The sequence below is a fragment of the Dermochelys coriacea genome, chromosome 9 (genome assembly GCF_009764565.3).
Source record: "Dermochelys coriacea isolate rDerCor1 chromosome 9, rDerCor1.pri.v4, whole genome shotgun sequence".
NCBI lineage: Eukaryota > Metazoa > Chordata > Testudines > Dermochelyidae > Dermochelys > Dermochelys coriacea.
The window spans coordinates 29,167,030-29,194,745 of NC_050076.1; the positions used below are offsets into that span (position 1 = coordinate 29,167,030).

General features: G+C 41.4%; 1 protein-coding gene across 1 annotated transcript; it reads right to left on the reverse strand.

The window, feature by feature from the left end:
• Positions 1-125: 125 nt before the first annotated feature.
• On the reverse strand, positions 126-27,716 carry LOC119861919 (carboxypeptidase B-like). Its single transcript, XM_038417700.1, is given in 12 exon segments — positions 126-313; positions 1,715-1,799; positions 12,168-12,370; positions 13,069-13,159; positions 13,253-13,363; positions 16,731-16,832; positions 17,675-17,776; positions 17,868-17,967; positions 21,779-21,849; positions 21,851-21,904; positions 27,466-27,541; positions 27,646-27,716. Coding segments are annotated over 12 exon segments (1,254 nt in total).

The window sequence follows — 27,716 nt, forward strand, 5'->3', positions numbered from 1 at the left end:
GAGCTCAAGTGTAAGGGAGAACTAACAGCATCCTGTAAAGCAGAAATCATCAGCCATCAGGGAAAGAGAACAAAAGGGATAATATATTTGAAACAAGCTTTCTTGAATAATTTTGCAGTACCATTCTAATATAAATGGTCAAGGACATAATTGGCAATATATTTAACAGCTTTCAGAGTCTCTTCAGAGGTTGGCTTTATCTGAGATTCAGGGAGTGCAAATCCATATCTACCCGTATCACGGAGCTCAAAGGTGAAAGAGTACTTGATACCCTGATTATAAGCCCAGTCATCAGAGCCACCAGCAGCAGGATCTGCATTGGGAGAGAAGAAAACTTTACTAGAAAAGGACAAGTCACTGGTAATCAGTGGGATTTATTATAACTGATAACTACCATACTACATAGCTAGAAATATAGGAAGGGCAGAGGAAAAAGCAGTGAGAGTAAATGAACCATTTGTTTACATCCATAATATGGAACAGAGCTTGCCCAGCACATTAATAGCCTTGAAAATGGAAACCTGTAGCTGTAAAAAGAGGAATATAACCATGTCCCCCTTCTAAAAATATAGAAGAAACAATCCTGATCAGAATACAGAGTCTGAGTTCTTTTGCAGTGCTGTCTCTGTTGTCTGAGGAGAGGACTGGAAGCATGGTATCTGCAGGAGCAAGGATCTATCACATTGAATCTCCTATCTCTGGAGGATCTCCCTGAGATCTACACAGATCTTTGGAGATCCACAAAGCTGGGGATATGAACTCTGCTTTTTTGTTGGGAAATAAGCTTTGCTCCTTTCCCTCTCAACGAGAGAATTCAGAGTATACTCTCTGGGTTGTTCCTTGTAAGGAGAAAACGGGGTACTAATATTTTTTATCCTATAGGTGGTCCTCAAAATTGCTAGGAATCCCCAAAAGCATTTTTTAAAATCTCAATAGTTCTTTTAAACACTGACAAACAATTGCAGCCATTATATTTAAGACAAAAAAAATTGGCTTCCAGATTGTTCAGTCCTACAATGCTGAATTTCAAGCATGCGATAGCCTGAGGAATTAGGAGCCAAAACAGCGGAGCTATAAAACTCTGGAAAACTGGGTTTGGAGACACTAGGTCAGCTTTATAACGTTGCAAAGGACATAACACAACAGCTGGGTTTCAGGAGAGTGTTAGAGTGAGGCTGGAATTTATATATTTTTAAAATCACCACACAGTAACAGAAAGTAACAGTCTGCTGGCTAGAGCCGTGAAGGTAAATTCTGGTCAAAAAGGTTTCACATACTATTGTCGCCCCTTGTAGGCCCTGGAAATCAAGAAACTCACAGGCTGAACAAGCCCAGTTGTCTCATGTTTTAATCTAATTTTAACTGTTTGTTTTAGGAACTCCTAGTTTGCCCATCACCTTAGTATTTGGGCACTACATAGTTATTGTGTGAATCTCATTTGTACCCCCAGGTGCATGTTTGCACGTTTGCAGAACCAGATGTGTTGCAGCCACACCTTCAGGACAGTGAGGTTAATGGGGACTACTTGCAAAGAAAAGTACCACTCAAGAGTAAAGATATCACAGTCTACACCATTAGGAGGGAAGTAAGTAGGATGTGTATGGGCAGTGCTCATCTTATGGGGGTTTTTTGGGTCATAATACATAATTTCCTCCCACTGTCTAGATAAATAATTCTTACTACAGTTACTTATGATATTTAGGTTAATACTTACAGATTGTTGAAGCACCTGCACCAAAGTTATATTTTGTGCCATACAATGAAGCCAGCTCTTTAACTGCAGCTTTAGAAATGGTATTCTATAAGGAAGGACAATTGTGGAATAATAAATTATTCCAGACATTTAAAGCTTTCCTTAGAAATTTGAGTTAACTCATGAGGGCCTCATTTTAGAAGTTTTAAATTATTTGTAACTGTTGTTCCTCTTTTAGAATCAGTAACAGAGTTTATGCTGTCATCGTCTAACAATCTGCAAATGTCTATACTTTGTTCATGTAGCATATCAATAAGTAGTCTGTACTCAGAGCTCTAATTATGAAATATATCTGGAGTCTGGAAATTAAGGGCACAACAGGATCCAGGGATTACTGTATTTAACAGAAATGTGTACTTGAATCTGTGAGAATAAACTAGAAATATGAAATAAAATGATAGTGAGGTTTAGGCAACAGTGGATGTATATATGGAAATTACGAAGACAGCATTTTCTTCCCACTTACACAAGTATAAATCCAGAGCAACACAGTAAAAGTGGTATAAGTGAGATCAGAATTAGATCCTGTAAAATGCAGATTGCAAATGTCAACAATACTAAAGCCAGAGGTGCACAAATAACCCTGGAGTCATATACAGCACTTCTGTGATTTCAGTTTGCATTTCCTGTGCAGATTGGGATCCATCCAAGTCCCTCTGACTTCAGTGGGGGTTGCATAAAGTCTGTCAACACTAAAATACAGCTCTGAATGTTTGCATTATGAAAAGTTACAGACTTTCCTTTGGAATGTGTGGCTTTCCCATTTCTTCATAATATGGCAGGTTGACAACAAAACTATGAAAAGTATTCCTAAGGGATTGTAAATATTTGTTTGTATATCGTTAGTTGAGAACAGATGTTCAGCATGCAGATAAACAATGGATTGCCATATCTCCCTCTGTAGTTCAGAGTTGAACAGTGTGGTATTCCCAACAATTTCTTCAACTCTCTTGTTTCACTCTACATTACGCAATAAATTATTTTTCCCAAGGAAAAGAGATATTTTAAAACATCTTGACTTCCATTTAGCTCTTTCACATTTTTATGAAATTTTCCAAAAAGCTGCATTTGAAAATGTTTTGAAAAATAGATTGGTAAAGTGACTATTTGTTTCTGTGAAAGTAGCAACAAGCCATATTAGTGGTTAAAATGGCAGTTTTTTATATCATGGGATTGTAACAGCTCCCAGTGGGATAAAACAGGTTCAAGGTGCAAAATTCACATTGAGAACTGGATTTTGTACACCCAAGAATTCTGGGAGTTTGTATGTGGGGCTTTGGTTTGTCGCATTACATGGAGGCCTTTTACAAAAGCCAGATTTAGTTCTGAGAGCAGATTTCAAACACTCCCCAAAGACTGGGTGGGATTTAAATGCAGGGTTTTTGTTCTGGCCTCTCTCTTCTCTATACATGTGCTGAAGAAGAGTGTTGTTGTGACATACAAAGAAACAACCTTGGAATTCTAATAATAACCAGAGTAGTTAAATCTTCCACTTCTGAAAATTGCCTTAATGAGATGATGCTTCTCTTATTAAAATCCATGGCAATTTTGCTATGGATGTCCATGAAACCTGTAGTGTTTGGACACTAGTATCTGCTATTAGTGATGTATCAAATTTTGTTCAGGCACCTTCTGTTTATATTGACTTTAAATCAGTGTGCATGCATTGAGATCTGCAGATAAAGGATTTCTTGTTCACCTCACAAAAGAGAGTTCTGTTGCAAATTTATAATTTGCCTCCTTTTATAATGAACATAGAGAGAAAACATACAACATGGCGATGTCTTGTACTGTGGATGAGACCTGGTGCTAATATAGTGTCTGTGGGAGTGTGTCATTTCCTCAGTGGCAAGAAACTAAGGAAAATAAAATAGGAATATTTCCTATAGGGAGGAGAGTCATTAAGTGTCAGCCAGCTGCCAAATGGCAAATTTAAAACATCAGATACTTGTATCTGCCAAATTAAGGAGACTAGTGATCAGAAAAATATGCTGGGAAAGGTTCCTATGAAAAGGATGACCCTACTGTGGATCATAATTACCATAATGACCAGACAGCTGTAAAGAAAGGTGCTTGTAGAGCAGTGGTGGGCAACCTGCGGCACATGGCCCATTAGGGTAATCTGCTGGCAGGCTGCCAGACTGTTTGTTTACATTTTCGCAGCCGTCCACAGTTTCCAGTGGCGTGGGCCTGGCTGTTGCTTCCCGCAGCTCCCATTGGCTGGGAACAGTGAACTGTGGCCACTGGGAGCTGCGGGCAGCCGTGCAAATATAAACAAATGGTCTGGCGGCTTGCCAGCAGATTACCTTGACGGGCCACGTGTGGCAGGTTGCCCGCCACTGTTGTAGAGGAAGGACTGAAATTTTCAGCTGTTGAAAGACATCCTCAGATTTTCTGGGATGGAGCATGGTGTTGGAAATAAATGGCCTATTTTATAATTCGGTAAATTGAATGTGCCTGTGTGATTTCACCACAAAATGAGTCAGTAGCAGAGCTAGGAACAGAACAGAGGAGTCCTGATATCTGATCTCTCCTTGTAATCATCAGGCAACACTCTTTCCCAATTGCTTGGTTAATGTATTGAAAGGGCTGAAAAAACAAAACATCAGCACCAAAATGAAAGTGCCATTTTATAGCAACCAAAGCAAGAATATTTAAGTAAAAAAAAAAAAAAAAGGACAGGAAAGGAAAAAAGGAATAGTGGTGACAAACAATTATCCTTCTTAAAACAACAGGGAAACTGGATGAAGTTTCACTCTGTGCCTCATCTTGTCTGTATGCCTATTACTTTCAAAAGGGGAAACAGTATCTCACTTTTATGAGATGAGACCCAGGCCTAGAGTCTTTATGTTCTTTGTGTTGCTGATAAAAGAGGAGGCAGTGCTGTGGCTTTTCCCCACCTTAACTTTGAAAAACTCTTAGCTCTCTACAGACTCTACAGGTTCTCAAGATTCATTTGAACATCTGGTTTGTTACAGGATTCTCTTTCTGCTTTCTTGGTTTGGGCTCTGTAAAAGGGGAACACTCACAACCAGTACCGTCTAGTGGTCAGGCAGGGGTGCAGCAGGTGGTTATCCCTTTTCAGTTATAGTCCTGGCCTTCAGCTCCCACTAGGGCTTCAGGGTTTTCACATTAGTATGGGTATTTTGGGGCCAAGGTCTTCCCCAGCGGGTCTCTCCACCAAGGTAAAGGCTTTCTTCTTGTGCCATCTTTTGGGAGTGGGAAGGGCCCACAGGCGCCAATCCACGGCCTGATGATGGGCAGGTATGTTCTGCATCTTGCAGTGCCATGCAATTGCCCCATGGATCACTTCCTATCCAAGTCTCCCTTTTCCGCTCAGAGTAAATTACAGAATCACAAACAAGGTCTCTGACCTTCACAGTCAGTCACCTGTCTCTCTCCTCTGTAGGTTTTATTAGGTCAGTTTTTCCAGTTTTTAGGCAACAAGAACTCCTGGGCAGTAGTTTCCGCCACCCCTTCCCCCTCCATCTGAGCTGCTCTGCCTACAGCTTGTGCAGGCTTTGCAGGTACAGCTGGGCAGGGCTACCTGGGCACAGAGCGACTCCTGAACCCCTTGCTCTCCAGTATGGGGTTTGTAAGACCCATCACTGGCTCCTGCGCTGTCAAGAAACCTTCACTCATAGGGGCAAATTTTGGTGCTAGTTACACTAGTGAAAACCAAGTAACCTCACTGAAGTGAAAGGACTTACTCCAGATTTATACCGTGTAACTGGGTGCAGAAATGATCTTCCATTCTCTGTCTTGTTGCTGAACTTCCAGAAACTGCCTGTTCCAGGAGAATCTAACATTCTCTGTTCTGATCTCTCAGCTTTGTTTCCATTGCAGTTCCTAGTGATTTGATGTTTTGCTTAATCTTGTGCAGCATGTCAGCTAGTCAGTGTAACAAAAGGATCGTGTTCCCTGATCTCATTATCTCATTTAACTGAAATTCAGTTACTATCAGTTCAGTTACTAGCTTTTAAAGAGAGACATGTGATGCTGGCTCCCTCCTAACTGCTTTTCTACATTGGCAATTAACTGCGCTGCAACTTTCTCGCTCAGGGGGGTGAAAAAACACCCCCCGGAGTGCAGCAAGTTGCAGCACTGTAAAGCGCTAGAGCAAACAGTGCCCCAGTGCTGGGAGCACTCTCCCAGCACTGGGAGCTACGCCCCTTGTTGAGGTGGGTTTTTTAGAGCGCTTGTAGAGCGCTGCGCTTCGACCATACCAGGCATGTTAAAGCACTGCTGTGGCAGCGCTTTAGCGTTGCCAGTGTAGACTAACAGGATAATATAGCTGACTAATCACCTTTAATCTATTATAGATTATCTTTTGGGAACAGCTTCCCCATTTTTGCTCTCATATTCTCAACTCAGATTTGTCTCTGCAAATTGCTGCTGGTTAAAAACACTCCAGGGGCCTTGATTACGCAGTTGCTGCACACAGGCAACTCCCATTGGCATCAGTGGGATATTTGATGGGATTATTAACATAATAGGACTCTAGGATCTTGAAAAATCTGTGATGGATAGCAATGCTTGCTGTAAAATTGTGCTCTATGGATCTGCTTGTCATTCTACCCTGATCCTCTTCTTTATTGCCTCTAAGCTCTGCCTTTCTCAAGTCATTTTTCTGCAAGGAGCTCTAAACTGCACTCTCCTCATTGTAACGCTCTCACACATTATCCAGGGATCCCTTGATTTCCCTTTGAAATGGTAGCACTAAAAGTCCAAAGTGAGTCCATCTAGTGCAAGAACTTTAATATCACAGTATATAACATTTCCCTTCTTATACCCATCTTTGTGACTACTACATGGACATTCCAAGAAATATGTGCATGTTGCTAGTGTTTTTATCCAGTAGCATCAAGCTGAGGCAAAACTGTTCTGAGGCTATTTGAGATTGCTACATGAGCCAAGATGAAGAAGTTGTTACTAAAGATAGCTCAATTTGATAACAGAACACAACATTGTATGAGGTAATGTGAGAGGCAGGAATATATAAACCCACTTTCCTCTTCTTTACTCCAGTAGCCACTTCTAAAAATAATTTACACCTGTCCATCTTCCATAGGACGGAAGAATCCCATGCACTGCTACAGACTAGGGACCGAGTGGCTAGGCAGCAGTTCTGCAGAAAAGGACCTGGGGTTACAATGGATGAGAAGTTGGATATGAGTCAACAGTGTGCCCTTGTTGCTAAGAAGGCTAACGGCATTTTGGGCTGTGTAAGTAGGAGCATTGCCAGCAGATCGAGAGATGTGATAATTCCCCTCTATTCGGTGTTGGTGGGGCCTCATCTGGAGTACTGTGTCCAGCTTTGTGGCCCACACTACAAGAAGGACGTGGAAAAATTGGAAAGAGTCCAGCGGAAGGCAACCAAATTGATTAGGGGGGCTGGAGCACATGATTTATGAGGAAAGGCTGAGGGAACTGGGATTGTTTAGTCTGCAGAAGAGAAGAATGAGGGGGGATTTGATAGCTGCTTTCAACTACCTGAAAGGGGGTTCCAAAGAGGATGGATCTAGACTGTTCTCAGTGGTAGCAGATGACAGAACAAGGAGTAATGGTCTCAAGTTGCAGTGGGGGAGGTTTAGGTTGGATATTAGGAAAAACTTTTTCACTAGGAGGGTGGTGAAACACTGGAATGCGTTACCTAGGGAGGTGGTGGAATCTCCTTCCTTTGAGGTTTTTAAGGTCAGGCTTGACAAAGCCCTGTCTGGGATGATTTAGTTGGTGATTGATCCTGCTTTAAGCAGGGGGTTGGACTAGATGACCTCCTGAGGTCCCTTCCAACCCTGATATTCTATTCTACTTTCTAATCTTGGGTCCTGGATCATTAAGATGACTTTGTTCACAAATAACTTCAAAACGAGCACTAGTAAAATCCAGAACTAGTTTACTGGACCTGGGTTTCAGCCAAGAGGTGAATAGTCATCATATAAATATTCACCACCTGATGCAGTATAGCAGAAGTTCACACCTTTGCACATTTTAAGGGCTCAAGTAGTGCTTAAGTGGTCCATCAGCTTGTGCAGAAGGGTGAATTTCCCCTTATACAAACAGTAACCAATATATGAATAGTAAGGTAGCCAATATATGTTCATAAGCTTTCGTGAGCTACAGCTCACTTCATCGGATGCAGTGAGCTGTAGCTCACGAAAGCTTATGCTCAAATAAATTTGTTAGTCTCTAAGGTGCCACAATACTTCTTTTCTTTTTGCGAATACAGACTGACACGGCTGCTACTCTGAAACCTGTCAATATATGTTCAGGTAACTTGCCTCCTGCTACACATATCACCAAAGCCTGATCTCTGTTGATATATGATTTCTGTTGCTTGTACACGTCTGGATTTGTCTAGCTTCAACTTCCAGCCATTGGATCCTGTTATACATTCTCTACTATACTGAAGAGCCTATTATTAAATATTTGCTTCTTATGTAGGTACAAATTCAAAAAATATTGTAACCCCCTCCAACACCGGCCAAAATGTGAGAAAATTCAATTTATAGCCTAAAATGTTTCTGAAAAAAGTGATTAAATATACACAGAGTTTTACTGAGAGAGCAGCTAAGTGTAAATATTAAAAGAATGCTGAAGGGAAGCTTGGTTGTAGAGTGGATGGACAATTGGTCTGTATCCAACCGTTTTTTCCAGTTATGGAAGGCTGAGGGAAGATTTTGTTCTTTAAATGGAAGATACATTTTTTTTCTGGTTGATCCAAGCACATATTCTTTTTGTGCTGTGCAACATCTGGGGATATGGTAGAGAGTGAGTTGAGGGGAGTTGTGCAATACACAGAATGTAGTCTTTTTGGAGGACAGTTATACTTTTCCCCAAGAAAACATCACAGGAATATTGTTACTTGTGTGAAATTCCTGAGCTGACCCAGTTTTTCCTATCTTGAGTGGCATTATCTTGGTTGTTCAAGCGTTAGACTCAAGTCAGTTCTAGAGTCAGCATTTTCACTTTGTTCAAGCATTGCTTGAAAATGTTGACCCTAGAACTGACTTGTATATAATACAGGACTGTTTCCCTTCCCATGGGGAAAAAAACCCCATGAATGGGAAAATCCTGTGTGTACCTTGTGCTCCAGGGAGAACGTACACGGCTTCAACCACTTTCCTCCACCCTGATACTGGAAGCAGTGAAGGGCTACTTTCATCCCCAATTTTAGTTAGAGAAGCATCAAGGCTGCTGTAACTTGTAATGGTCCTCTAGGCCTGAGATCACTGGAATTCCCAGAAAGTCTCTAGAATGCCCTGTCATGCCTTGGAAACCAAGAACTGTGGCACCATTTTACACACTTAGGGATTGCCTTACACAAGAGGAGGTTCCATCTTGCTCTTTAAGTTAGCTGTTTGTTCTCCTTGTGCTACCAAGACAGTGCAAAGGGAACAAAATAGGGCCAAGGATCTGTCCCATAGAGTTACAGCTACATTCTCCTTTCAAGGCTTTATGGAAGTGGCAGGGGCTGTGGCCTGGAAACCATCCAGAAGACATGGGGGCAACCATCTCCACCACTGTTGACCTTGGGTTCTGCTCCCTGTAGCCCCAATCCCATCTGGAAGCACAACTCAATGAAAAATGCTGTGTCAGCTGCTAATTTCCATAGGCCTGTTCTCTACACTCCTGTTACAGAGGCAGTGAAGGTGTGTAGTGGCATTAATGCTAATTAACATCCTTCTGGATATTTTCTATATATCTGGTTCTAAGAGAAGAAGGCTGTGTTGAGTGGCTGTTTTCCAGCATCACCCACCTACCCTGATGTGCCTCCTGAATACCTGCAGAGTCCCACTGCAGACTGTGTCCAAAGGAAAGTTCAGTGGCCTTGGAAGAAAGCTATGTTGACTCCTCTATTCTCCTCATCTGCAGGCTTAGGGTGATTTCAATCCAATTTTACTTGATTTTGCTCCCTTCCTTCATACCTCATTTTGGAATGGAGCATTACCCCATAGTATTAAACTAACTTCTGAATTAAACAGTGTGGAGCAATATGTTAATAATGATAAGCAGGCATGTGAAGTTTTGTTGTTTAACTACATATCTCATCCCACACTGAAAAAGATAAGAAATAGCAACTCTACTTCCTTTAATTTATTAGATCTGTCAGCGTAAAAATAAACATCTAAGATAAGATAATAGTTCTAAATTTTCCTTTTCATTTAGAGCATGATTTATGGTCCCTTTATTTGCCAGAACAATTTATATAAAGCTTTAGATACCAGTTCTTCAGCCTTTCTCTGAAGTCTGTATCTAGGCAGAACTTTGCTGATATAACACACACATTAAATAGTATATAGTATAATGCCCTTTTATTTTTTCTTCCTTTTTTTCATGTCTCATTTTTTAACCAAGGAGGACTTGCTAAGAGAAAACCTAATTTCTTTGTGACAGTTCATGTGAACATGTTTAGTTGTTTGAAGTAATCCAGAAAGTTACACCATTAGGACCTGACTCAAAGCCCTTTGAAGTCAGTGGGAGTCTTTCCATTGATTTTAATGGGCTTTGGATCAGGCCCTTTATATTTAGCTATCCCAGCTCCAGACAGTACTGATTGGTTGATACTATGATCTCATTCTCAAAAGCCAAGATTTCTGGCTAAAAGTATCCTCCTTTTGTAAAATCAAATATTAGTACAAGTTGAGCGTCTCTGGGACCCTGCGGTTTTTTTGTTAGGAGCTCCAATTGAGGAAATATATTCCTTAATTAGGTCATGAGGACAGTTGATCAGATTATCGCCTTTTAGTGGTGACAGGATGGCTCCTTTGTAGCGGAAAATAATAGAACTCCCCCTGGGATCATTGTGGCTGATTTAAAATATGGGATAAAATTACCATGGAAAGACTAACTTATATTAAGTGAAATCAGATGGATGGCTATTGACATCTATATCTTGCATTCCTGAATTACTTTTTTTTCATACTGAAGAATGGAAGACTCAATCTCTAAATCAAATGGAAAAAAAAAGATTGGGCTTTTTATTATTCATAAAATTGCAAACACTTGGCATGGATGACTGTAGCCAATCTTCAAGATTTTATATATTCTTCTAGTCTAGAATGCTGTAGAACAGGCAAGTTAATATGAAAATTGTTCATCCAGGATATTTTTTTAAAGGAAAACTAGAAAGACATATTGACCCGGTCTTAGTGTTAATGTTTTTTCTGTTTTTTTTAAAGTTAGGGTTTACTGTATTTTTTGTGTCTTGAGTGTCAATAAAACATTTCCCCATCTGAATGTAATGGTGTTAGAAACATGCTGTACTTGGAGCAATATATTTCATCACACTTGATCTTGACCCAGCAAACTGGGCAGAAGTGCAACTTCTAGCATATGGGAAAAATAGTGAGTTTGACAAAGAAGCAGTTCAGAGAGTTTATATTATTTATTTAGACTGAGCTCTAATGTGTGAAATTTGAAATATTCAGTAAAAATCAAAGACAAGCAAAAAAGATGTAAGAAATGACTGGAATATTCACAGTTAAAACTCTCCAGCATGTAAAGTAATATAACAAACAAAACAAACCTCCGCATCTTAATGCTCTCCTTTCCATTTAAGCTGCCAGAAGTCCAAGGCAAAACTATTAAGTTGGCCATACTTTTCCTTTCTGCTTCAGAATTATGATAGATCCATGTGGGAGCTCTCTAAATCTGTTATATTCTGCAGCAGTAAAGCCAAGTTAATGCTATTGCATTAGACTTCTGGCAGCTTGAAGAGAAGAGAGAGGATCAAGATGGGGGTTTTTTTGGTTTGTTTGATGTGTTGCTTTTCATGCCAACAACTTTTAATTGCTAATATTCCAGAGAATTGAAGCCATTTTATTATTTATAATTATTTTAATCTTTTTTAAAGGATAAATAATTCACATACTAAATTGCCTTTATCAGACTTAAAAAGCTGTAGGGCTTGGGTGTGGCCCTAAACTTCATTAAATAATGATGTTTCGGGGCTGATCCCCAGCTGGTTTAAATCACTCTAACTCTATTGAAGCTATGGAGCTACGCCAATTTACACAAGCTGTGGATCTGGCCAACAGAGCATGATTTTTGTATGTAATGTATTGCAGTCGGATACACTGTAACCCATTAAGTAAAGTGGAAAAAGTGCTGTATAATTTACATCTCTAAATATGACATTATTTGCAGACAAACACAGCCTTGCAGACAAATCCAACTTTTGTACGATGGAGATGAATCAGGGATCCCTGAGTTTATCTCATGCCTAAACCCTCTTCAAGGTCTCTTGCTATAAAAGACTAATGCACTTTCAAAAGCTTATTGTCCAGATTTTCTCCAGATGTATAAGAAAAAGTCTGAAATTAACCTGATCTAAATATCAAGTGATGAAATTTGCATATTCTCCCCAGTACACCAAAATTACAAAGAGACACAGTATTTGTGTTTTACTTACCAGCTCTGCATAGTTCTCTGGAAGGGAGTAAGTATAAGAATAAGGAAACAACAGCATCTGGGAATAGGAATGAATAGTCAAGTATGCCTTGATAGTGGAGAGATTTTTACGAATAAAGTCAGCCAGAGCCTTGGTCTCCTTTTCGGACTCAGGGGCGCTGCCGCAATAAGTTTCATCGCATGGTTTTTTTGAAGCACCAATCCCTGCAGGGAAAGGTGAATGCTTGTATTTAATGAAACAGAATTATGTTAATGGACCATAAAGATGGTGATTTACTGTCACCAAAGTTATAGTTAAGACTCTTTAGGCAACCTTAAGTTAGTCCCCTGGAGAATATACTATACATGGAGACAGAATATTTATTATGTGATCACACACTTCTAGGCAATGTGGTGTAGCATTCTGCAAATATTTTTTTCTTTCACAGCTATTATATTTGGAGGAATAAAACCATTTCATACATTACTGAAGTAAGTCATCATATTATGTAAGTGAATTAATGTATGAAAAGTGAACAATTCTGTTGACCTGCAGTTATGTATTAGGGACCTTTACTTGAATGTCTGCTGCATAACAGGGTACTCCCAGCACTTAGAGTGGAAGTCTAGTGACTGTCACTTTTCTTGTACAATGCTTTCCCCTGGTATGAATTCAGTGCCCACAGAAATTTTCAGACTGACAGCCCTGGTGACAGAAGTCTTCTGTTCATCCTAAGGAACAGGTGTAGCATGCACAATAATGGCATAAACCTCCCTAAAGTACATTGATGATGATCCTTGCTCAAGGCCTGGAAGGACCAACTTTAGGAATGAAGGAAGCATCTTTGTGGAAGCATCCTTTTGATATGTTACATGCTGCATCTTTCAATGTTAACTTTCATCAAATATTAGAAAATACTTACTGCACCACTCAGCATTAAAATTCCTGTTGGGGTCGGTACCAATGCATCTGCTGCCAGAGTTTGTGGAACGTGTCTTCCTCCACATGCGGTACTGAAATGGAAAGTGCATGTAAATACTAAAGGATAGTTAATGGTATTTGACCCATTCAGTGAGATTCTTGTTTAGAAAAAAGAGTGTACATACATTGGTCCAGGTGTAGACATAGCCATCAATATTAAGGACAGGAAGGACGTAGAAATCCAAGTTGTTGAGAAGTCGTGTCATAAGGGTATCACTTCCATAGGTACTAACAGCCTAGATATAGATCAAAGAGAAAGCTGTTGTTTTCATGGAATCAGGAATTGCTGATGGTTCTGAAATGTATTTTTAAAAACACAAGGGTGTGTTATCTTTTGCAATTGATGCATAACCTTTTTACCTGATATGTTTAATATGGGAATTTTTTTAAAAGGCTCTTTCCGTAAACCAGTCCACCAATGTAAATCCAAAAGTACAAGTATGTTCTTCTGAGGTAGCCTGCTTCATTAAGGGCCTGATCCAAAAACCACTGAAGTCAATGGGAGTCTTTCCACTGACTTCCGGGGGCTTTGGCTCTGGCCCAAGCATCCTAGAATTAATGATAATAGTTTAGCACTGCAAAGTGATTCCGTACATTCCATATCCTGACATGTGAGACAGGCTAAAGCTTTGAGATATTTTTAAGTACTGGGAAGAACAAGGAATAAATCCCAAGTTATATCAGTTAGAACCACACTACTGTTTTAAAGCAGCATTATTCATCTAACTTAACATTGCATAGATGAACAAGCACTGATCATGAGCAATGCACTAAATCAGCATGCCAGTGGGCAGACTCAGAGCTCTCCACAGAACAACTTCCTATTTAGAGGGATTCAGTGCTCCTGGCCACATATGCTGTAAGGGCTCTTGTATCCCTGTAGTCCATCATCTTATTTGTACGCAAGAAAATATTTCTCAATCCCATAGAATTATACAGAGAGGATCCTCCTGAGACATTCAGTACAATGGCTACACTTCTGACTTTGGCAAGCTCTCATCACAAACAGTCTCAAAAGCATAGATAATGGAACATTACATGCTCTTCCACACTCCTTCCCTGAGCACACAGAGGCATCATCAAAACTCCTGTGCTAAAGCTATAGGGCCCGATTCTCCACTGCATTGTGCTTTGTGTGATCATTACCGATTTACACCTGTATAAAGTAAGTGTAAATGGGGCACAGAAAAGCTGCCATTCTGACCTGGTAATGTATTGCACTCATGTTTCCCTCACTTTGCGCACGTGTGAATGACTACACAGGGTGCAAAGCAGTTGAGAATCAGGCTTGTAGTTTGTTGACTGATTAACAGTGTTCAAAAGCAGATTATGGTTACTGGGAGAACTGGTGCTTCTTCCTGCCTTTTGCATATTCTTTAACTCAGCTTATGCCTTTCCTTTTTGTCTTTGGACTGGACATGTGTCCAGTAGCACTTTTAAATAAACAATGGAGGATCTTAATGTTAAAGTATTTCCTCCTTCCCCAAAACCACTAAAGAAAGTCATCACCTTCAGTCAAGTACATTCATATATTGACTGTTTCAGCTACAAAAAACCCAATGATGGTAGTAAAAATAATTGCTAAAAGAAAAATGGTAACGGGTACTATTTTCAGTTTCATAGGGAGATAAAGAGATCATTTTCCGATCTACTTGTCACTTTCAATTTCCATTGTTTCATATGCAAAACTACATGGATGTCTCTCGGAGGACAGGAAAATTAGCCATGTCACCACTGTGTCTATGCTAGCATGAGCCAATCAAATGCTTTGGTTTTCCTTTATTTGGATTTTAACTACCTCAGGGGTGGCCAACCTGTGGCTCCGGAGCCACATGGAGCTCTTCAGAAGTTAATACGTGGCTCCTTGTATATGCACTGACTTCCGGGCTGGAGCTACATGCGCCAACTTTCCAATGTGCCTGGGGGTGCTCACTGCTCAAACCCTGCCCCCACTCCACCCCTTCCTGCCCCCTCCCCTGAGCCTGCCATGCACTCGCTCCTCCCCCCTATCCCCCAGTGCCTCCTGCATCCCACGAAACAGCTGATTGGGAGGTGCAGGGAGGGAGGGGGAGGCGCTGATTGGTGCTGCTGCCAGTGGCTGGGAGGTGCTGCGAGCGGGGGGTGGGGAGCTGATGGGGGGCTGCTGATGTATTACTGTGGCTCTTTAGCAATGTACATTGGTAAATTCTGGCTCCTTCTCAGGCTCAGGTTGGCCACTCCTGAACTACCTTCTGCTGCTTCTGTTTTAAAACCTTTAAATGTAGGAATTTTTATAAAATTTGAGAATTAAGCGGCATGGAGTTGCTTTTTAAAGATTATTCTATGAAGAGGCTGTGTCTACAGTGTTCACCAGCACTCACTACCTATGCTGTGTTAGGAGTTATGAGAGAGAGAGAGAGAGAGAGAGAGAGAATAGAAACTTATATTTCTTTTAAGTATTCATAAAGTCAGCATGGAGTGAACCTCACTTCACATGTGAGTCTCATGTACTAGAAGGTGATGCTTTCTAGTTACAGAAAAATGTTATTTCTTATTATATGTAACAAATTACATTTTAACAGTAAGAAGTGGTAACTCTGTTTGAGGCAAATAATACCAACATTATTATTTTCCTCCTCCTGAATTCAACATTTAGGGAGCTGTCTTCCCAGCCTTTGATTACATTTCCATAATCTTCTTGTTCTGTTTAGATGAAGAAAAGCTTCTACCCTTTCTCTTTCTCTTCTTGGAGGAAAAGAATGATTCTAAGAAACCTGGGAATATGAAGCATTAGGAAGATAGGCGTCCATCCTACTTCTATAATGCACACTCAGATGCCTTCTTCAATGTACCTTGACTTCTCCATTCTTTAAAATCACACAAAGGGCTTAATTCTGAACCATTGAATTCAATGTCAAAACTTCTACACCACAAATTGAGCCAGGAGCATGACTGGATTCATAGTGTTATTATAGTGTTATAATAATACAGACATGAAGCAGATTCATTGGTTTATCTATCTATCACCTCTCTTTCTATACATATATGCATAGGGGATTCTATTCATACCTACCACAGGGAGAGTAGCTCATTTTTTAAAAATAATTTTAATGGAAATTTAAGGGCAATACTTAAAACCTCAAAGCAAACTTGAGTGGTTGCCCTGGGATTCCCCTGGCAGACAGGCAGAATAGTCTGCACTATGCCTCTGCCTCCCAGCTTTGTCCCTGGTGTAGTGGTGTGGCCAGTGACAAGAGGCAGCCCAGATTGCAGTAATCCCTGGATGTTGGAAGGGCCCCCTCGGGGGTCATCACATCCCTGAGGCGTCCTGATACTCTTTGTTTCCATAAACTGCTCAGGTGTCGAATGACCAGTCCTGAGGATCCGGCCCACAGTGTGTATACACTTCATATCAAGGGGAGAATGGAGCCCAAGTTGTATTATTCCAACCCAAATCCAAAATCAGAGAATAAAATTAGAAAGCACTGGATTAGAAACTGCCAAGGACTGAACTTCAGGATATCGTATTATTGTATTTGTTTCACGTTTGTTATAGTCTGTGTCAGGTTCCTCTAAAGTTGATTTATTCTGTGAAAACTCTTTTTTGTTACTGAGTTTACCAACCTCTTTCACAAACCACTGGCAGAATGCAGGGGAGATCCACTCTCTTGCATGGAAACCACAATCCATAAAGATGGCCTTTTTGTTTGAACCACTTTTCCCCACCTATAGTAAATAAATTGTCATGAAAAAACAACCTATTTGGTGTACACATTATTAATATTCTGTTTCCAGACTAGTGAATCTAAAGGTGAAACCTGACAGCAGTATGAGCTATATTCCTTGATTAAATTGGAAACCTAATACTATCAGAATACATTCTTGCCCCTCTGGACAATCAAGTTGTTCAAGTTAAAATAGCAAATCCTATTTGCTTAGTTTTTTTATTAATGCAGACAAGCTCATATTTTCACAGAATATTTCATTACTACTCAGCGTTAGTAGATTTCATATGATAGTATTATTAGTTGAAAAGACCAAGTTGGTTATATACATTCTAGTGAATGCTGGTGCTGTTTTGGGTAAGTGATTTTTGTCTGTTTCTCCCTCCCCTCCGCTCTCTCCCCTCTCTCCTCCCCCATTTATTTCTTGGTATCTTATTTATTCATTAGAGTTACATGACAGAAAATGACATCTGAAGAAGATAGAGAAATTAGGTTTGTTTCCTGTTGCCATTTATAGATCCTTTTATAGTAAGTGTGTTTACAAACAACAGATGGCGTGAACACTTACATAAAGGTAGATTATCATTTACATTGCTCACAGGAATGTGGTTAAATTTATAGGTCTGAACTTCCAAAATATTTATTATGGGTTTCACTCTATAAACCCTTTACCTTAAATCAAAAGGATAAAAATTCACAATAAAAGTAGCTCTCAAAATCTGTTTTGATTTCCTAGAGGATTTATAATACATGTTAGAGTTAGGGAGGCCTTAATAAATATTGTAATTTTATTCAAGTTACGAGAACAGACCATACTGGTAAAAAGAAACTAAAAACAATCACCTTGAGGAGGTATAGGGGCCGTCCCTGAAATGTAGTCCCGATCTGAGTGCGAGAGACAAGGTTTGCATTCTGAGCAGCAATGTCAGCAGTCCAAGCAGCTATCTGTTTAATACAACCATTAAGTTAAATGGCATCTCTAACCCCAGTTCAAAAGCAATTAATGAATGAAGAGTGTAGCATATTTATAGACTACCTTTTCCCAGTTGTTGTATTTTTCATAATTGTGTCCAGTAGCACGAACATTGCTGTCAAACTGAGCATCAAGTACCGTCTGCAGGTTGTCGATCAGAATTCTGCAATAAACCCATAGTGATATCAAATCTAGAAAGAAGACTTGTCAGTGGGGTGAAATTGTCCAGCAAATTTGACTTTCCCTGCTGGAGAAAGCATTGGACAGATGTCATTGATCTACCATTTGGAACTACAGTGATTCTGAAATGAAGTGTTTGGGTTGGACTATGTTCCAGTCCGGTGAATTCACAGCTAACCTATTTTTGCCTTATGTTCTGCTCCAAGGATGGGCTCTTCTTGGCCAGCGGCTGTCCACTAGGCCAGCTCTTTGCTCCCAACCCTCTACAGTGCAAGGACTTTTGGGTCAGCTGCAGGGAAGTTAACAACCTTCTTTCCCCCATGCTCTAAGGATAAGCTCATGGAGCAAGTGCTCTTCCTTGGTGAGCAGCCCACTCCCCTTCACCTCAGTGTGAGCTTATGCAGCCATTATTTTCTTGCTTGTGGATATGGGCTTCTAGGGAACAGGGCCTTTTTGAGTTGATAGCACAGAATGGCATTGCCCCATAATGTCACAAGGTGATGATGTAACATCCCAATGCATTGAAAAGCACCACCGAGCAAACATCTGTAAATGGTCACCCCTCTCTGTCAAACCAAACTCCCAATAGTCACCTGTGGTATGGCAGCCTCATAGTGCCAATGGACTGAACAGTATTCCCAGCTCTACTGTATTTGTTGAATGCCAGCTGCAGCAAGGTGAGTGCAGTTATCCAACAAACAATCATCACACAGGCACTGAAGTCCTGTCTGCCTCTGGCTGGATCTCTGCCACTCACCTTTCCCACGGACTGAGACTAATGGATAAGGCTTATCATCAGGCAGTACCTTGGGACAATTTGCTTTTATTCAAGCTACTCTAACTTTTGTTTTCCCAGCGCTTGTCTTACCCTGAATGGCTAGAGGGTCAAAGATTGCAAAAACAATATGTTCTTGATCAAAGTGATCTGGATAGAAGAGCGAGAGGTCAATTTGCTGTGCAACACCAGCCTTCATAAGAAACACTTGAACTGGTTGCATTGACATAATTTCAGGGCACTGCAGCTGCAGATCAAAGAATTGTATTTACTTTGGCTGTCACAAGGACATTCTGTTGAAGTTTGTCAGGGACATCCTGCCACCCTCATGTCCTTGCAATCAGAAGACAGGTGCATGAACTTGTGCAAATTCATGTAGGAAATTCTAGCACATACCAGTGTAACTCCCTTGCCAAACAGAAAATCCTACTTTCAATGGATTCTTATGCTATAAGGGGGCAGTAAGAGCACTGAAAATAATCTTCTTAACTATAATTATATGTTTATTGCCAAAATATAAGGGTCTTTCCTTCATAGGGCTACTCTGAATATGTCAGAAATACAATTATCGTGGCAAGTGCAGCATTAATAACACTGCTGTGGTTTTCTTAAGACTTGAAAAAGAAACTGTTTGGTCTTTTAATGTCTTTTAATGAAATAACATTACTAACACTAATAACTATTGAGTTCTCTGCTTTCATAGTAGTGGTAATATTTTGTAAATGTCCCATTTGCATTAGTTATTTTGCATACATTTGTCCTATGATATGTTAAGGGGCTCCAGTAAATGTCTCCAGGGATGGATTCTTAACAGATTGAAAACAGAGATTTAGTAGATTAAACGGACTAATTTATTGAGAGCTGCATGATCTAGTAGGAAGGAGTTTGATCTACTGAACTGAGCATGGGGTTGTGAGCCAAAAGCTTGTCTATCCTAATCCAGCTCTGCCACTTGACTTGGTGTTTGTTTCTGTATATTGGTAAAATGAGATAATAATACTCACTTACCGCTATACAATTAATGGTCCCACAATATCCATAGCTCCAGCTGTTTTGTACTACTATGGTGGCACAAGTCGCCAGAAACCTTATTAGAGAGAAAAGGTGGTTGAGGTAATATATTTATTGAGGTAATATATTTGTTGGTAATGGGAAAACAAGCTTTCGAGCTTACACAGAGCTGTTCTTCAGAAAACTTGTGTCTCTTACCAACAGAAGTTGGACCAATAAAGATATTACCTCACCACATGGGTCTCTCATATACTGGCACCAACATGGCTAAAACTACACTCCATAAATCTTATTGGTAGCTGCCTCGAGTGGCACAAAAGAGCGAGAACATACTGCTGATCCTGGCTCAGTGTTCGCATAGTGATTTGAAAATATAATTACAGGTGGGATTTTCAAAGGCGCCAAAGTGATTTAGCAGCACAAGTCCTTCACTGTGTGGGCATGAGGACTATCAGAATTCTTCCATCCTGCTTGACTGCTGCTAGGAGTGATATCTCCTAGGAGCTTCTGGGACTGAATAGTACTGCACCAGTTATATTGGAAGACTTTGTAAGAAGTTATATATGTGGTCCCCTTACAACTTCATGATGATAACTGGATCCAGGACCTATTTGGAGGGATTGATTATATACTCTTCTCCTTAGAGCATTGTTTAGGTGTGGAATTTCCTTGAGATCCATAGGGGACTTGAAAATGTATATATCGCAACTGTTCCACCTAGGCCTGATCTAACTTGTTTTTCAAGTCCGTGAAAGACTCTCAGTTACTACAGAGGAGGAAGCATTAACAGAAGGCACTGCTAACCCAAGAGATCTTTTCCTGGATTAAATAAGAATAGGATGACTAATTTGCTGAATTTCTAACCATCAAAGACACTGTTTAATGCAGAGACAAGGTGGATGAGATAATATCTTTTATTGGACAACTTCTTTTGGTGAAAGAGACAAGCTTTCAAGCCACACAAAGCTCAGTAGCCATTCTATATAAACAGATGAGTTGATTCAATATTCTTTGTGGTAATTAATCACATTGCTCAAGGTATTATATTGGGACAGATAGTTTCAGAAAGCACTATGCGATTATTTTGTAAACAGATGGTCTGTAAAATCTAGGTTTCTAACTCCTGGATACTAGTTTTATGATGATACTTAAAAATAAAAGAAAACATTGTTTGCATGATGAAACTCTTCCAGTCTCATTGAACTGCTGTTTGGCCTTTGGCAATTCACTTCAATTTTACTGGGCCTTTGTCTTTTCCTGCCTTTTGTCTATTTTGACTTTTATACTGTAAATTCTTCAAATCTCTTACTATATATTTTTACAGTGTCTATCTATCATGGACAGCGGTGAGCCCCTGGCTAGGGGGAGGCCGAACTGCCCCTTCTGCCGAGACCCCACCACTGCTGCTGAACCCAGAGCCCCTTCCCCTGTGCCGCGGCCACCCGAGCTCCTCAAGTTGCAGAGCACTGGGAAGGCGGGGGGTGCAAGACCCCTCAGCCCTGAAGTGCCAAGCGGGCAGCATGCCCCCCATTCCCAGAGTGCCATGTGGGTGGGCATCGAAGCCCCCAGCATCCCCAGCCCAGAGTGCCAGGCAGGCGGGTGGCATGGCCCCCAGTCCTGGAGCACCAGGTGGAATTTCTGGCTGCAGGCCAGCCCCCATAAGTCCCAGCCCAGAGACCCAGCCACAGGGGAAGAGCCCCCCATAGCAGAGTGCTGTGAAGCAGGAGGAGATCTGGTGGCAGAGACTAAGTGGGGCCATGCAGGGCTGTGTTTGGGGAGGCTCAGCCTCCCCCAGCCTTTGATACCCGCCACCCATGACCCTAAACCTAATTGCAGCCTCTAGGGGCTACAAATATAATAATTAATATCTTGACTCACAATTATGGCCTTTCTGTTGTCGGAGGTTTGTTATGGGAAGGGCCTTCTGTTATGGGAGGGTTGGCTGGGTAAATTTTTTCAGTATTTACCCTTCTTATATTCAAAATACCAAATAAAAAAAAACCCATACTCATATTCCACTCCACTCTGCTCCAGGAGACTCTGAACATCAAAGGACTTGTCCGCTTCAACCCGGAAGTCAAACTCTCATTTCTGGTTTTACTTGTGTGATGGTCTCTGGATTCCAGAAATCAATCTGAAAAGTGGAACAGATGAAAATATATACATATGTGATTGCAACTGTTAGGTTGGTATCTATGTTGTGGTAACATGGCTTGATATGATAATATGGCAAACTCCATTAACTCAAGACAGCACCAGGGCTATATTCCATTGATCTATCTAAGTTTTCCAAAATTAAATATAAAATCACATGGAAAATTAACTACAATAATTGTATTAGGGCATGTAGTTCACACATTGTGAGATGTAGATTTTCTCAGATGGCAGTGATTTCAATTCAGCAAAGTACTTAAGCATATTTTTAAAAGCTTTTAATGGACTGGGGCCTAAGGCAGGAGATGCGCATTCAGATTCAAAGACAACTTCTGGACAAATGTGTATGTCCGTCTGAGGAGTGAGTAAATTAGAAATATAATCTTTCATATATTTTTAGGAACAAAAGAGACCATTATGATCATCAAGTGAGACCTCCTGCATAACACAGACCATGGACTCTTTTCCAGTAAGTTCTCCAGCAAGACCATAAGTCCTGTTTGAATTATAGCACATCTTTTAGGCCTGGTCTACACTATGCGGGGGGGGGTGGATCGATCTGAGATATGCAACTTCAGCTACAAGAATAGCGTAGCTGAAGTCGACATATCTTAGATTGACTTAGAATCACTTACTTTGCGCCCTCGTGGCACGGGATCGACGGCTACTGCTCCCCCATCGACTCCGCTTCTGCCTCTCGCCCTGGTGGAGTTCCAGAGTCAACAGCAGAGCGATCGGGGATCAATTTATCACGTCTACACTAGACGCAATAAATCGATCCCTGATAGATCGATCACTACCCACCGATCGGTGGGTAGTGTAGACATGGCTTTAGAAAGATATCCAGTCTTTATTTCAAGATGTCAAGTATAGAAAATCCACAATGTCTCTAAGTAAGTTGTTCCAATAATTATCTTCAATAATTAATTAATAATTATTAAAATGGAAAATGACTGCCTAGGAAGGAGTACTGTGGAAAGGGACCTGATGGTCATAGTGGATCACAAGCTAAATATGTGTCAACAGTGCAGAGGTGAAAGGGAGCCGGGAGGGGCCGGTACTGCGTACCGGTAAGAACCCGCACCGGGCCATACCCAGCCCACATTAAAGAGTTGCCGCGGCAGCGCTTTAATGTCCCTGCCCCTTTGGCCTCCCATCGGGGGCCCTGCTGGTAGGGTCCATACCGGCAGGGCCACTGATGGGGGGGGGAAGGGGCAGCGACGTTAAAGCGCTGCCGCGGCAAAGGACCGTCCTTAAAGCGCTTCCGCGGCAGTGCTTTAATGTCACTGCCCCTTCCCTCTGTCGGTGGCCCTGCCGGTACAGACCCTACCAGCAGGGCTGCCAACGGGGAGGCGAAAGGGGCAGGGACATTAAAGTGCTGCCACAGCCGCCACAGTGCTTTAATGCCGCCACGGTGCTTTAATGTTGCTGCCCCTCCCCCCCCCCGTTGGCGGGGCCGCGGCAAAGGACCCTACAGCGCTTTAAAGTTCCTGCCCCTTTTGGCCCCCCCCCAGCCGCCGACGAGTGGGGCGGGGCAAAGGGAGCAGCTGCCCTAGGGCCAGTGATTTAAAAGGGCCCGGAGCTCTGGACACCGCTGCTGCTACGGCAGCAGCAGCGTCCGGAGCCCTGGGCCCTTTAAATCAACACGGGAGCCCTGGGGGGCGCGGGCCAGCCAGACTGGAAGGGCTGGCTGGGGGATGCTGACCCCCCCAGCCCCACCCCTTCCACCCGAGGCCCCGCCCCTTCCGGGGGCCGGAGCCGCCCTGTCCCGTACCAGTAAGTGGCCTCAGTTACTTTCACCCCTGCAACAGTGTAACACTATTGCAAGAAAAGCAAACTTCATTCTGGGATGTATTGCCAGAAGTGTTGTAAGCAAGACACAAGAAGTAATTCTTCCTCTCTACCCTGCACTGATTAGGCCTCAACTGGAGTATTGTGTCCAGTTCAGGGTGCCACATTTCAGGAAAGATGTGGACAAATTGGAGAAAGTCCAGAGAAGAGGAACAAAAATGATTAAAGGTCTAGAAAACATGACCTGTGAGGGAAGATTGAAAAAATTGTGTTTGTTTAGTCTGGCAAACAGAAGACTGAGCAGGGAGCTTTCAAGTACATAAAAGGTTGTTACAAGGAGGAGGAGGGAGAAAAATTGTTCTCCTTAACCTCTGAGTCTAGGATGGGCTTAAATTGCAGCAAGGATGGTTTAGGTTGGACATTAGGAAAAAATTACTGTCAGGGTAGTAAAGCACTGGAATAAATTGCCTAGGGAGGTTGTGGAATGTCTGTCGTTGGAGATTTTTAAGGGCAGGTTAGACAAACACCTGTCAGGGATGGTCTAGATAATACTTAGTCCTGCACTGAGTACAGAGGACTGGACTAGAAGATGTCCCAAGGTCCCTTCCAGTCCTAAAATTCTATGATTCTATCTTAACTGTTAAAACTTTCTGTCTTTTTAATAGTCTGAATGTATCTCTTTTCAGCTTCTGAGCATTATAGCTTATTAAGCCTTCTTCTACAAGTTTAAAGAGCAGTCTAGTAACTGAAATCTCTTTCCCTTGATCGTTAGCCCTTAACCTTATCTTAGATAAACTAAATAGCTTGGGTTTATATCTCTCACTATAAAGGCAAGTTTTCTAGACCTTGGATCATTCTTTTAGCTCTTTTCCAACCCCTTTACAATTTTTCATTATTCTTTTTGAAGAGTTAACACTGGAACTTTCCACAGTATTACAGTAATGGTCTCACTAATGCCAACTGTGATCCCCTTGAAGACAAAACTCTTGATTTCAGTGAGAATTTTATCTATATGAGGACTGTAGGATTGGGCACTTAGATCCTGATTCTGCAATAAAATCGTGGGTAGAGCCCTGTTAACGTCAGTGGGGCTCTGCATGGGCTCAGTGGTCTGACTTTGGATATCTGCTTGCAGACTTAGGTCCATAGGGCAGTGGTCCCCAAACTGTGGGATGTGCCCCCCTAGGGGGCCATGGAGGAACATTTGGGAGGCATGTGGTGGGGCTGGAGTCAGTCCCCACAGGGGGCAGGGAGGGAGCGCCATGTTTCCAGCCCCACTCCGCCCCCAGCCCAACTCTGCCACCAGCCTCACTCCTCCCCAAACTCCGTTCAGCCCCCAGTTCTGCTCTGCCTCCAGGCCCAGTTCTGCTCTCACTCCTTCTCTGCCCCCAGACCAACTCCGCCCCCCAGCTGCAGCTCCGATCTGCCCCTGCTCCACTCCCAAGTGACCTCTGCTCTCATTCCCTCTCTGCCCCCAGCTACAGCTCCACTCTGCCCCTGTTCCACCCCCAGCCCAGCTCTGCCCTCATTCTCTCTCCACCCCCCCAGGCCAGTTCTGTCTGTCCCTAGCCCCAGCTCCTCCCCCATCCCCAGCTCTGCCTTTAGCCCAAGTTCCTCTGCCGAGAGAGCCTTGGCTGTGCAGAAATGTAGGGGGGGCATGGACTGATTTCGCTACGGGGGGAGGGGGGACTGAAAAAGTTTGAGCAATAGGGGCTATATTTGTATTTATACCTTCAGGTGTATACATTTTGCCTGGGATACTAAATAGACATACTTGCATGAGTAAAGGCTACTGATGTGAGTAAAGACATCTTTTTCCTTGGAATCTAAGCAATGAACAAAATATTATTACCTTGGGGATTACAATAATGCAAACAGGGAGTGCTGTCATCTTAATATACAATGATAAATGTGTATTCACTATTTAAGATTTATAACTTTCTCTTCTTAACAATAATAATAAAAAATCACATCTTTTGTTGTTTCTCTTGTTGCTCTATTTATTATTTATTTCTTTATTTTTATCTTACTGGCATTTTTGTCATACTGTTCTTTATGTGAATATTGCTTACTATACAATTTCCTTACAGTCTGTAATTTCAAGCATAGTTCAAAGTTTTTTTTTCTTTTTTTAAAGGATTTCAGGGTGGAAGTTTTGGCAACTCTGATTCCAATAACAACAAATATTTTCAAGTATATTTCACTTAGAATAGTAATTTTTGATTCAAAGATGATTATAGTTTTCTTGGTCCTTTTGTAGTCAATATTATCACTTCCTGATGATCAAGTCTGCTGTTATATGGGCACCAGCATGTTTTCCCCACTATTACTGTATAGTGCATAAATATTAAATTGATTAATTATGTGCATGAATTATAACTACCTTTTACAACAGATAAGACCAGCTTCTGCATTCCTTACACACCTATTCAGATCAATGCGAATTCTGGGTTCAAAGTATCTGCAGAATTGGGCCCACAGAGTATCTCTAGTCCACAGGAGCACTGTACACATACTGTACATAAATCGATGAGCTGGAGATCACTGTGTGTATAAATAATTTGGGGCCTGATTCACTAAATCTGGTACAAGGTACAAATTATACCTGTTCTCTTTCCCCAGATGGGGGAGTTCAGCCCAGAGAGGACTGGTGGTGGTACTGCCACAGACTTCCTTTGGGTTTAGTCAGCTTTCAGTCTCACTAGTGGCTTCATTAAAGTCCTATTAGTAGAGGGTGCTGTGCAAGGAGCCAATTCACCATCTGTCCTGGCTATGCCCCCTCTCTGGCCATCACCTACCTATGTATAAGGGAGGTTGTGGCTGGTGTGTCCATCCATGAATGCTGTATTTGTGTGTGAGCTAGCTGTTATCCCAAAATTGGTTACTATTCCTGATTGTCAACTATTTTGGCCATAATTTTGCATAGATTTTTTATTTTCATTTTTTAGGAAAAAGAAAAACCAGCCCTCTAATTTAATTCCTTTATAAGGCACACTTGACAGAAAGTATGAGGTTAATTTATATAATGAGGATGGGGAGACAGTGGCACACCAATAGCCTTGCTTACTCATATGATATCACCTTATCGCTGGTGAGAGCACCCCCACTTCTGCACATCATTAAAAATGTCATGTTTTCATCTCACTGATGATGGTGGTTTTTCTTTTCACAGCTATTTTACAACATCAAAGCTGAAGGGAAGTACTGAAAACACATTTGCTGTCTTTATTATTTTTACGTCATCATCATGTCATCATATATCTACATCAAGGTCAGTAAAAAACCAGGCAGCTTGATTGGGCAGGGTAGGAAGCTTTAAAGAAAATCCAAGGAAGAAAATTAATCGCATGAGAGGCTAAAGGAAAGTTGAAGTTGGATGCGAGCCTAGTTTTTTAGGTTATTTCTAAGTGAACAAATTCAGTTGTAATTATTAAGGCAAAACCACTGGAAACTGGAATTTTCATGTGGTGTTTAGCATAATGTATTCAAAAGTATCATACCATACATTTTTCTCTTGTTTTTAACATGCAGCTTGGATTATTCAGCTAGATTTTCTAGAACTGTGTTTATTTAGCTCCTGCCTTGTAACTTAGTCTGGCTCCCTCAACAGGAAAATTCACACTGACTTGAATGGATTCAGGATCAGGCCTCTAATTCAGTGGTATGACATACAGTATTTCTTAGATCAATATTGAAACAAAAGAGCTTTAAGTTACAGTTTATTCCCCCCCCCAACTCCATCTTAATTACCTGCATGTTGCTGGCCAAGGTGTTGAGGAATTCTACCTGCTCTTCATTGTGTGGTGTTACACGAAACACCTTCTCTCTTGGCGGTGGAGGAGGTGGGAGAAACAGGTATGATTAAAACAGGCAGATCAGAGAGTTTGTTTAGCAAAAAAGTGCCGGTTTAACCTTAATTTGAATTCTTACCCATCAAAGTGGTGAGTGTGAAGTGGAGCTGAAGCAGCTGCGGCACCTACAAGAACCAATACAGCCCACAT